Raw genomic sequence first — 12,150 nt, forward strand, 5'->3', positions numbered from 1 at the left:
TTCTATGTGCCCCAAAACGGTGACAACAGAGGCTACAACTCACCCTAAAATAAAGTGCTGAAAAATTTGGTACAACTGGAAAGGGTTCTTTATAGTTACAGCAGTCAGACTCTGGAATGCCCTACCGCAAAAGGTAATAATGGCAGATACTATAACGGCTTTTAAAATAGGGCTGGATGATTTCCTCAGTACTCACAACATTTGTCTGTTATAAAATGGCAAAATCTAGAATTGGTGGAGGAAGGTTGAACTTGATGGACCTGGCTCTTTTTTCAAAATATGTAAATTTTCTGACCAGCAGTAAAAACAAAATGACAATGACGGAATTACTATATAATTTTTTTCTTTTTATTTCACCTGACACTAATTCTTCCGTGGCTCAAGAATATTATATGGTAACAAGAATGGTAGCATTAAAGACTAGATCTGGTCCCATTGGGTCAGGACTTATGTGAACAATCACAAAATGGTATACAGAAAGTTTTCTCTTACCCTATTGTCAAGCCTCCTGCAGGTGTAGCCGCTGGCGTCTGTGCACCAAAGGAGAATCCAGATGTCGGTGCGGCTGAAGGAGCTGGTGTGGAGAAAGAAAAGGGAGTGCTGGTCTGATTTGACGGTGCTACCGTAGAAGCAGGAGTTTGTGTTGGTGTGCCAAAAGAAAAACCTGTAGATGGGGCAGCCGGGGCCGCAGCTGCACCAAATGAAAAGCCACCAGCTCCTGTAGGCGCGGTTGTTTTTGGAGTACCAAACGTGAAGCCGCCAGACGAACTCGTCCCAAAGTTAAAGCCGCTCATTGTGATCCTGCCGAGAACGGACAGAAAAGTTATAGCAAAAACAACTCTGATGTCTTCATCTAAAATAGCAGTTTATAGATTAAAAATATATTACAGCGACATAAGAATCTTAGAAATATAAGCTTGTACACAGACAAAAGAACAAAGCTGGCTGTTTACTATGCAGTCATGGCTGCTTGCACCTGTTCACACTTGCTTTATTCTGTGTGAAGGTGCTGATCAGGTTTCAGAAATCAGCTGTATGTTCAGGTCATATAGACGATGCTGCAGTAGGGTCTGTCCAGCCCAACGCAGCTCTACAGGCCAGATAAGACACCAATCATAGGAGAGGAGAAAGTGCTACAGGGCGGAGGCAAAACAAGTATGTGCCGCCCCATCCAGAGCAGCGCCGCCCCATCCAGAGCAGCGCCGCCCCATCCAGAGCAGCGCCGCCCGGTCTGCATGTGGCTGTTTTAGAATTCATACTAAGACCATATCCACGTGTCTACATTCGCAAAAGAAACTCTGGGTTTTATGTCTCTTTAGGTTACAGGAGTCCATTTTTACAATTTACAAAAAAAAAAAAACATCAAAACATCTCCTGGCAATCAGTGATTCTAAGGCTATGTGCGCACGTTGCGCAAATACATGCAGTTACGCTGCGCTTTGTAGCGCAGCATAACTGCATGCGTCCTGCGTCCCCTGCACAGTCTATGGAGATTGTGCAGGGGCCGTGCGCACGTGGCGTTTTAGAGCGCAGCGCTTCGGCTACTGCCGAAGTGCTGCGTTCTAAGAAGTGACATGTCATTTCTTCCGTGCGCTTTGCCTGCAGCTCCTGCCCTGTCTATGGGAGGAGCTGCAGGCAGAGCGCATGGAATCTGCTTCACTACGGACATTTCTGCAGCGATTTAAAGCGCACATGTACTCTTCAGATCGCTGCAGAAATTTCTGCAGTGAACTGTACGCAACGTAAATCTGAGCAGTGTGGGCTGTCAATCAGGCAATGTCAGAGACTGACCTGATAGCAGACAGTAGTGCACTGATCTCTGAAGCCACAATGTAAAGAAGCGACGCTGATACACTACAGCAAACCCATCAAGCATAAAAGTTAAAGTGAGCCTGTCAGGTTCAAAATGCACCCAGAACCACGAGCAGTTCTGGGTCCATATTACTACTCCCTGCCTAACCGTCCTTGTATACACCAGCATAGATAAAGAGACCTTTAGAAAGAAGGGAATTTTGTTTACTTACCGTAAATTCCTTTTCTTCTAGCTCCAATTGGGAGACCCAGACAATTGGGTGTATAGCTTATGCCTCCGGAGGTCACACAAAGCATTACACTTAAAAGTGTAAACCCCTCCCCTCTGCCTATACACCCCCCCGTGCAACACGGGCTCCTCAGTTTTGGTGCAAAAGCAGGAAGGAGGAAACTTATAAATTGGTCTAAGGTAAACTCAATCCGAAGGATGTTCGGAGAACTAAACCATGAACCAAAGAACAATTCAACATGAACAACATGTGTACACAAAAGAACAACAGCCCGAAGGGAACAGGGGCGGGTGCTGGGTCTCCCAATTGGAGCTAGAAGAAAAGGAATTTACGGTAAGTAAACAAAATTCCCTTCTTCTTTGTCACTCCATTGGGAGACCCAGACAATTGGGACGTCCAAAAGCAGTCCCTGGGTGGGTAAAAGAATACCCCGGTAATAGAGCCGAAAGACGGCCCCTTCCTACAGGTGGGCAACCGCCGCCTGGAGGACTCGCCTACCTAAGCTGGCATCTGCCGAAGCGTAGGTATGCACCTGATAGTGCTTCGTGAAAGTGTGCAGACTCGACCAGGTAGCCGCCTGACACACCTGCTGAGCCGTAGCCTGGTGCCGCAATGCCCAGGACGCACCCACGGCTCTGGTAGAATGGGCTTTCAGTCCTGAAGGAACCGGAAGGCCAGAAGAACGGTAGGCTTCAAGAATTGGTTCCTTGATCCACCGAGCCAAGGTTGACTTGGAAGCCTGCGACCCTTTACGCTGGCCAGCGACAAGGACAAAGAGCGCATCCGAGCGGCGCAGGGGCGCCGTACGAGAAATGTAGAGCCGGAGTGCTCTCACAAGATCTAACAAGTGCAAATCCTTTTCACATTGGTGAACTGGATGAGGACAAAAAGAAGGTAAGGAGATATCCTGATTGAGATGAAAAGGGGATACCACCTTCAGGAGAAATTCCGGAACCGGACGCAGAACCACCTTGTCCTGGTGAAACACCAGGAAGGGAGCTTTGCATGACAGTGCAGCTAGCTCAGACACTCTGCGAAGTGATGTGACTGCCACTAGGAAGACCACCTTCTGCGAGAGGCGAGAAAGAGAAATATCTCTCATTGGCTCGAAAGGTGGTTTCTGAAGAGCCATTAGCACCCTGTTCAGATCCCAGGGTTCCAGCGGACGCTTGTAAGGGGGGACTATGTGGCAAACCCCCTGCAGGAACGTGCGTACTTGCGGAAGCCTTGCTAGACGCTTTTGAAAAAATACAGAGAGCGCCGAGACTTGACCCTTAAGAGAGCCGAGAGACAGCCACTTTTCCATTCCGGATTGAAGGAAAGACAGAAAAGTGGGCAAGGCAAATGGCCATGGAATAAAACCCTGATCAGAGCACCAGGATAAGAAGATCCTCCACGTCCTGTGGTAGATCTTGGCTGACGTTGGTTTCCTGGCCTGTCTCATAGTGGCAATGACCGCTTGAGATAACCCTGAAGACGCTAGGATCCAGGACTCAATGGCCACACAGTCAGGTTGAGGGCCGCAGAATTCAGATGGAAAAATGGCCCTTGAGACAGCAAGTCTGGTCGGTCTGGTAGTGCCCACGGTTGACCCACCGTGAGATGCCACAGATCCGGGTACCACGACCTCCTCGGCCAGTCTGGGGCGACGAGGATGGCGCGGCGGCAGTCGGACCTGATCTTGCGTAACACTCTGGGCAGCAGTGCCAGAGGAGGAAAGACATAAGGCAGTCGAAACTGCGACCAATCCTGAACTAAGGCGTCTGCCGCCAGAGCTCTGTGATCTTGAGACCGTGCCATGAATGCCGGGACCTTGTTGTTGTGCCGGGACGCCATTAGGTCGACGTCCGGCTTCCCCCAGCGGCAACAGATCTCTTGAAACACGTCCGGGTGAAGAGACCATTCCCCTGCGTCCATGCCCTGGCGACTGAGAAAGTCCGCTTCCCAGTTTTCCACGCCCGGGATGTGTACTGCGGAGATGGTGGAGGCTGTGGCTTCCACCCACAGCAGAATCCGCCGAACTTCCTGGAAGGCTTGCCGACTGCGCGTGCCGCCTTGGTGGTTGATGTATGCCACCGCCGTGGCGTTGTCCGACTGAATTCGGATCTGCCTGCCTTCCAGCCACGGCTGGAACGCCTTCAGGGCTAGATACACTGCCCTTATCTCCAGAACATTGATCTGAAGGGAGGACTCTGGCTGAATCCAGGTACCCTGAGCCCTGTGGTGGAGGAAGACCGCTCCCCACCCTGACAGACTCGCGTCCGTCGTGACCACAGCCCAGGATGGGGGCAGGAAGGATTTCCCCTTCGACAGAGAAGTGGGAAGAAGCCACCACTGAAGGGATGCCTTGGCTGCCCGAGAAAGGGAGACGTTCCTGTCGAGGGACGTCGATTTCCTGTCCCATTTGCGGAGAATGTCCCATTGAAGAGGACGCAGATGAAACTGTGCAAATGGAACTGCCTCCATTGCTGCCACCATCTTCCCTAGGAAGTGCATGAGGCGTCTCAAGGGGTGCGACTGGGCTCGGAGTAGCGATTGCACCCCTGTCTGTAGTGATCGCTGTTTGTCCAGCGGAAGTTTCACTATCGCTGGGAGAGTGTGAAACTCCATCCCGAGATATGTCAGCGATTGTGTCGGTGTCAGTTTTGACTTTGGGAAATTGATGATCCACCCGAACCTCTGGAGTGTCTCCAGAGCAATGTTCAGGCTGTGTTGGCATGCCACCCGAGAGGGGGCCTTGACAAGAAGATCGTCCAAGTAAGGGATCACTGAGTGTCCCTGAGAGTGTTGGACTGCAACCAGTGTTGCCATGACCTTGGTGAAGACCCGTGGGGCTGTTGCCAGGCCGAAAGGCAGTGCCACGAACTGAAGGTGTTCGTCCCCGATGGCGAAACGCAGGAAGCGCTGATGCTCTGGTGCAATCGGCACGTGGAGATAAGCATCCCTGATGTCGATTGAGGCTAGGAAGTCTCCTTGGGACATCGAGGTGATGACGGAGCGGAGAGATTCCATCCGGAATCGTCTGGTTTTCACGTGTTTGTTGAGCAGTTTGAGGTCCAGGACGGGACGGAAAGATCCGTCCTTTTTTGGTACGACAAACAAGTTGGAGTAAAAACCGTGACCCCATTGCTGAAGGGGAACGGGGATAACTACTCCTTCTGCCTTCAGAGTGTTCACCGCCTGAAGAAGAGCATCGGCTCGCTCGGGGGGCGGAGATGTTCTGAAGAAACGAATCGGAGGACGAGAATTGAACTCTATCCTGTAACCGTGAGACAGAATGTCTCTCACCCATCGGTCTTGGACATGTGGGAACCAGGCGTCGCAAAAGCGGGAGAGCCTGCCACCGACCGAGGATGCGGTTTGGGGAGTCCGCAAGTCATGAGGAGGCCGCTTTGGGAGCGGTTCCTCCGGCGGTCTTTTTAGGACGTGCCTTAGACCGCCATGAATCAGAGTTCCTCTGATCCTTTTGAGGCCTGTTGGACGAGGAGAATTGAGACCTGCCTGAGGGCCGAAAGGACCGAAACCTCGATTGTACCTTCCGTTGTTGAGGTCTGTTAGGTTTGGACTGGGGTAAGGACGAGTCCTTACCCTTGGATTGTTTAATGATTTCATCCAATTGCTCGCCACACAGGCGGTCGCCAGAAAACGGCAAACCGGTTAAAAACTTCTTGGAAGCAGAGTCTGCCTTCCATTCACGTAGCCACATGGCCCTGCGGACTGCCACTGAATTGGCGGATGCTACCGCTGTACGGCTCGCAGAGTCTAGTACCGCATTCATGGCGTAGGACGCAAACGCCGACGCCTGAGATGTTAATGACACAACCTGCGGAGTCGCGGCTCGTGTGAGTGCATTAATCTCAGACTGACAAGCTGAGATAGCTTGTAGTGCCCATACGGCAGCAAATGCCGGAGCAAAGGACGCGCCGATAGCCTCATAGATGGATTTCATCAGGAGCTCTATCTGCCTGTCAGTGGCATCCTTGAGTGATGCACCATCTGCCACTGCAACTATGGATCTGGCCGCCAGTCTAGAGACTGGAGGATCCACCTTGGGACACTGAGCCCAACCCTTGACTCTGTCAGGGGGGAAGGGATAACGTGTGTCATGAAGTCGCTTAGTAAAGCGCTTATCCGGAAAAGCTCGGTGCTTCTGGACTGCGTCTTTGAAGTCGGAGTGATCAAGAAACGCACTCCGTGTACGTTTGGGAAACCTAAAATTAAATTTCTCCTGCTGAGAAGCTGACTCCTCAATCGGAAGGGGTGGAGGAGAAAGATCTAACACCTGATTGATTGACGCTATAAGGTCGTTTACTATGGCGTCCCCTTCAGGCGTATCAAGGTTGAGCGCGGCGTCAGGATCAGAGTCCTGATCTGCCGCATCTGCTTCATCTTCCAGAGAGTCCTCATGCTGAGAACCTGAACAGTGAGATGAAGTCGAGGGAATCTCCCAGCGGGCCCGCTTCGTCGGTCTGGGACTGCGGTCCGTGTCGGAGTCCTCCCCGTGGGACCTATGAGTTGACCCAGGAGCACTTTGCTGCTCCGACCGAGGGGGGCCTGGGGGCAATGAATCAACAGTGCCCGGGGCCTGTGTTACAGGTCTGGACTGCAACGCTTCCAGTATCTTAGCAGACCATCTATCCATAGACTCAGAAATTTTGTCAGCAAATACTGCAAACTCTGTCCCTGTCACATGGACAGTGGGGGCCGGAGGTTCCACCTGGGCCGGGGGTCCCACCAGTGGCTGAGACTCCGGCTGAGTGAGTGTCACAGGGGCCGAGCATTGCACACAATGAGGGTAGGTGGAACCTGCAGGAAGCATTGCCGCACATGAGGTACTGCAAAGTAAGCCTGTGCTTTGGTACCCTTGCTTTTTGCAGACGACATGCTGTTTCTCCTCTTAGAATAATCAGTGAGGGTATATAGCCAAACGCTAACAGTGTGGCCTTACAGAGTAAATGTATACACTATAAACATATAAATATACAATTCGGCACCCAGGGGGACCAGCACCTAGAAACAGGTGCGGCTTACCGACCGCTCCCAGCGGTTGTGTGACCACCAGATCCCTGCCTGGGCCTCCCAGAGCTGTGGAGCTCAGTTGTCTCTTCTCTGAAGTTCTCCAGCATCTTGTAGCAATGGCTGCCGGCGTTCAGAGAGGAGGAGGGGGCCGTGGGCGTGCCTGTAAAAGTGCGGGAATCTGGTCCCCCACGGTGCTCAGTGAGGGGGGAGGAGGATACAAAGTATGCTCCTGCCCTCAGCGCTGACGTCCAGTGCAGCGTCCCGCCCTTACCCCTGACTGGCAGGCCCGGGGGCAGGAATATGCGGCACTAGGCCGCAAAAGCCGGGGACTAAAGTTATAAGCGCGGCCGGCAAACAAGCGCGGCCAGCGCGGTAGTCCCGGCGCACTAACACACCCAGCAGCTGCTGCAGTGTCTATTACCCAGGCGCACTATGCGCCGTCCCCAAGGGGACACAGAGTACCTCAGAGTCGCAGGGCCTTGTCCCTGATGGTACCCGGCTCCTGTCCAGCAGATTCCCTCAGGGGCTGCGGGGGGAGCGCGGTCCAGTGCCTGGTGACCGGTCAGGATCCCACTTCATCCAGAGCCCCTAAGGGATGGGGAAGGAAAACAGCATGTGGCTCCTGCCTATGTACCCACAATGGGTACCTCAACCTTAACAGCACCGCCGACCCGAGTGGGGTGAGAAGGGAGCATGCTGGGGGCCCTGTATGGGCCCACTTTTCTTCCATCCGATATAGTCAGCAGCTGCTGCTGACTAAAATGTGGAGCTTGCGTGGATGTGTGCCTCCTTCCACAAAGCAATAAAACTGAGGAGCCCGTGTTGCACGGGGGGGTGTATAGGCAGAGGGGAGGGGTTTACACTTTTAAGTGTAATGCTTTGTGTGACCTCCGGAGGCATAAGCTATACACCCAATTGTCTGGGTCTCCCAATGGAGCGACAAAGAAAAGTAATTCTAACAATCCTTTATGATATGCTACCGAGCACAGGGACTAGTCACAAGGGCGTTACTTCAGCCGACTAGCCGCCCTCTTAGCATGTCAGCACACCTCTGTGAGCATGCTAACATGCTATTCAATGCACAGCGTCATCAGCGGTAACGCGCGTACCTGTGTCCGCTGTCACTGCTTCAGAACACCGGGCTTAGGCTGGGTGCGCATGATCAGAATGCCCGGCAGGGCTGTGGAGTCGGAGTCGGAGTCGTGGAGTCGGAGCTCATTTTGGTGGAGTCGGAGTCGGAGTCGGTATAAAATGCACCGACTCCGACTCCTAAAATATATAATAAATTGGGGACAGGAGTGCAATGCAGAATGTGCTGAATATTTTACTAAATAATAACATTTAGTATAATGCTTATATTTAAGTGAAAAATTTATTGTAGTACAATGTGAACATCAGACATTTAATTGTTTTTATGATACAATAATCAAGATATTTGGATAGAACATAAAATATTTATTGGAATACAACTTTAGAACACAAAAAAACTAATAAATTGTAAATATGTAATATATATATATATATATATATATATATATATATATATATATATATACAGTGTATATACACACAAGATATATATGTAATCTACTGTATATTACATAGTGTATTACATATTTACAATTTATTACAGTTTTTTGTGTTCTAAAGTTGTATTCCAATAAATATATTTTATGTTCTATCCAAATATCTTGATTATTGTATCATAAAAATTATTAAATGTCTGATGTTCACATACACATATTCATGTACTACAATAAATTTTTCACCTAACTATAAGCAATATATGTAGGAGTCGGAGTCGGAGCCGGAGTCGGAGTCGGAGCCGGAGTCGGAGTCGGTGCAAGAGAATTTGAGGAGTCGGAGTCGGAGTCGGAGTCGAAGGTTTGGCTTACCGACTCCACAGCCCTGATGCCCGGCTCTTCCAGTCATGCGCACTATGAAGTCGGGTGTACACGTCCTGGCTTTGGAGAGGCTAGTGTGCATGGCCGGAAGTGCCGGGCATTCTGATCATGTGCACTGAGCCTACGTGTGAGGCGGTGAAAACAGGTACAGGTAGATGAGTCTATACCGATGCCGCTGGGCATTGAATATCATGTTAGCACACCCCTGTGGGTGTTCTACCATGCTAATAGAGCGGACTAGTCAGGGGAACTAACACCCTTGTGACTAGTCCCTGGCCTCATTAGCATATCATAAAGAATCTTTAGAAATACTTTTTCTAAAGATCTCTTTATCCTTGCTAGTGTAGACAGGGACAGTTAGGCAGCGATTAGACATACAGTGCTGGCCAAAAGTATTGGCACCCCTGCAATGCTGTCAGATAATACTCCGTTTATTCTTGAAAATGATTGCAATCACAAATTCTTTGGTATTATTATCTTCATTTAATTTGTCTTCAATGAAAAAAAATAAAAAAAATCTCCTAAAGCCAAATTGGATATAATTCCACACCAAACATAAAAAAGGGGGTGGACAAAAGTATTGGCACTGTTTGAAAAATCATGTGATGCTTCTCTAATTTGTGTAAATAACAGCACCTGTAACTTACCTGTGGCACCTAACAGGTGTTGGCAATAACTAAATCACACTTGCAGCCAGTTGACATGGATTAAAGTTGACTCAACCTCTGTCCTGTGTCCTTGTGTGTACCACATTGAGCATGGAGAAAAGAAAGAAGACCAAAGAACTGTCTGAGGACTTAAGAATCCAAATTGTGAGGACACACGAGCAATCTCAAGGCTACAAGTCCATCTCCAAAGACCTGAAATTTCCTGTGTCTACGGTGCGCAGTGTCATCAAGAAGTTTAAAGCCCATGGCACTGTGGCTAACTTCCCTAGATGTGGAAGGAAAAGAAAAATTGACGAGAGATTTCAACGCAAGATTGTGCGGATGGTGGATAAAGAACCTCGACTATCATCCAAACAAGTTCTAGCAGCCCTGCAGTCCGAGGGTACAACAGTTTCAACCTGTACTATCCGTCAGCGTCTGAATGAAAAGGGACTGTATGGTAGGATACCCTGGAAGACCCCACTTCTTACCCCGAGACATAAAAAAGCCAGGCTGGAGTTTGCTAAAACGTTTTGGAAGAATGTTCTCTGGTCAGATGAGACAAAAGTAGAGCTTTTTGGGAAAACCATCAACATAGAGTTTACAGGGAAAAAAAAAAAAGAGGCATTCAAAGAAAAGAACACGGCCCCTACAGTCAAACATGGCGGAGGTTCCCTGATGTTTTGGGGTTGCTTTGCTGCCTCTGGCACTGGACTGCTTGACCGTGTGCATGGCATTATGAAGTCTGAAGACTACCAACAAATTTTGCAGCATAATGTAGGGCCCAGTGTGAGAAAGCTGGGTCTTCCTCAGAGGTTATGGGTCTTCCAGCAGGACAATGACCCAAAACACACTTCAAAAAGCACTAGAAAATGGTTTGAGAGAAAGCACTGGAGACTACTAAAGTGGCCAGCAATGAGTCCAGACCTGAATCCCATAGAACACCTGTGGAGAGATCTCAAAATGGCAGTTTGGAGAAGGCACCCTTCAAATCTCAGGGACCTGGAGCAGTTTGCCAAAGAAGAACGGTCTAAAATTCCAGCAGAGCATTGTAAGAAACTCATTGATGGTTACCGGAAGCGGTTGTTCGCAGTTATTTTGGCTAAAGGTTGTGCAATCAAGTATTAGGCTAAGGGTGTCAATACTTTTGTCTGGCCCATTTTTGGAGTTTTGTGTGAAATGATCAATGATTTGATTTTTGTTTCATTCTCTTTTGTGTTTTTTCATTGCAAGCAAAATAAATGAAGTTAATAATACCAAAGAATTTGTGATTGCAATCATTTTCAAGAAAAAACTGAGTATTATCTGACAGAATTGCAGGGGTGCCAATACTTTTGGCCAGCACTGTATGCACCCGGAATTGCTCGTGGTTCTGGGTGCATATTGGACCTGACAGGTTCCCTTTAAGGCCTCTTTCACATGTCCGTGAAAATCACGCACGTTTTTCACGGACGTGTCAAAGGTGCGTATTGCCCTCCGTGAGCCGTGTTTATGGCACAAATGTGTTTTCCGTGTGTTATCCGTGAGAACACACGGAGAACGGGAACTTTCTGCTCACCTGTCCCTGTCTTCGCTGTCCGTGGTGCTGATCTTTGGTCTCCGGTCCTGCCGACTCTCCGCTGCTGTTGCTGCTTCCGGCCCGCAGTGGAGTGAATATGCAATGAGCGGCGGTCGGAAGCAAGTGACAGCAGAGGCAGAAACAGGAGGATTGTTGAAGGTGAGTAAAGGTATTTTTTTTCTCAGACAAGTGTGTTTTCTCCGGTGTGTGTCACACGGAACATATCCGTGTGACACCTGTGATGCCGGAGAAAAACGGACATGTCTACGTGTGGAGCACACGGACACACGTATGCTCCACACGGACACAGTCCATTGCAGAACATGCACGTGAGCGCACACCCATTGATTTTAATGGGTCTACGTGTGCCCGGGTCTCCGGACATGTGAAAGAGGCCTAAGGGGAATTTCCGCTTTAGGTAAACTCATGTTCCCCAGCTGCAGTTTACAAACAAAACCAAAGAAGCTGTGCTTTACTCACTGTCCTCAGGTCCGGGACAGAGTCTCTATAGCCAATCAGTGAGCTCAGCAGTTTGTGCTAAGCTATGCAGCACAGCTCACCGATTTACAGTGATTTGCTGGACCCGAGGAGGGTGGGTAAAGCACAGTTTCTTTTAAGACAAACTGCAACTGGGGGCGCAGGATTTTGAGAAAACATCAGACTGAGGCCCGTTTCACACGTCAGTGAAAAACAGTGACGTTTTTCACTGGCGTGTAAAACATGCACATGTCCCTCCGTGTGCCGTGAATTACGGCACACGTGGGTTGTCTAAGTGCAATCCGGGCTCCGTTCTCGGTGGCCCGTGATTGCACTTAGAAATTAACTCACCTGTGCGCGCTCCCGCTGTCCATGGTGCTGATCGCTCCCGTGGTGCAGCATCCGGCCGGCGCTGACCCCCGCAGCAGCTGCTTCCGGGTCGGCTGTGTCGTGCATCATGAATATGTGCGACAGTAATGAGCCGGCTCTGAAGCAGCAGGCTG

General features: G+C 49.7%; 1 protein-coding gene across 1 annotated transcript in view; it reads right to left on the reverse strand.

The window, feature by feature from the left end:
* Window positions 1–12,150, reverse strand: part of LOC142251335 (uncharacterized) — a 111,140-nt gene that overhangs the window by 98,253 nt on the left and 737 nt on the right. The window contains exon 2 of the mRNA XM_075324030.1: window positions 493–801. Within this exon, the coding sequence (XP_075180145.1) occupies window positions 493–794 (302 nt within the window). The 5' untranslated portion in view covers window positions 795–801. The remainder of the gene's footprint in view (window positions 1–492; window positions 802–12,150) is intronic.

This window comes from Anomaloglossus baeobatrachus, chromosome 9 (assembly GCF_048569485.1).
Source record: "Anomaloglossus baeobatrachus isolate aAnoBae1 chromosome 9, aAnoBae1.hap1, whole genome shotgun sequence".
Taxonomy (NCBI): domain Eukaryota; kingdom Metazoa; phylum Chordata; class Amphibia; order Anura; family Aromobatidae; genus Anomaloglossus; species Anomaloglossus baeobatrachus.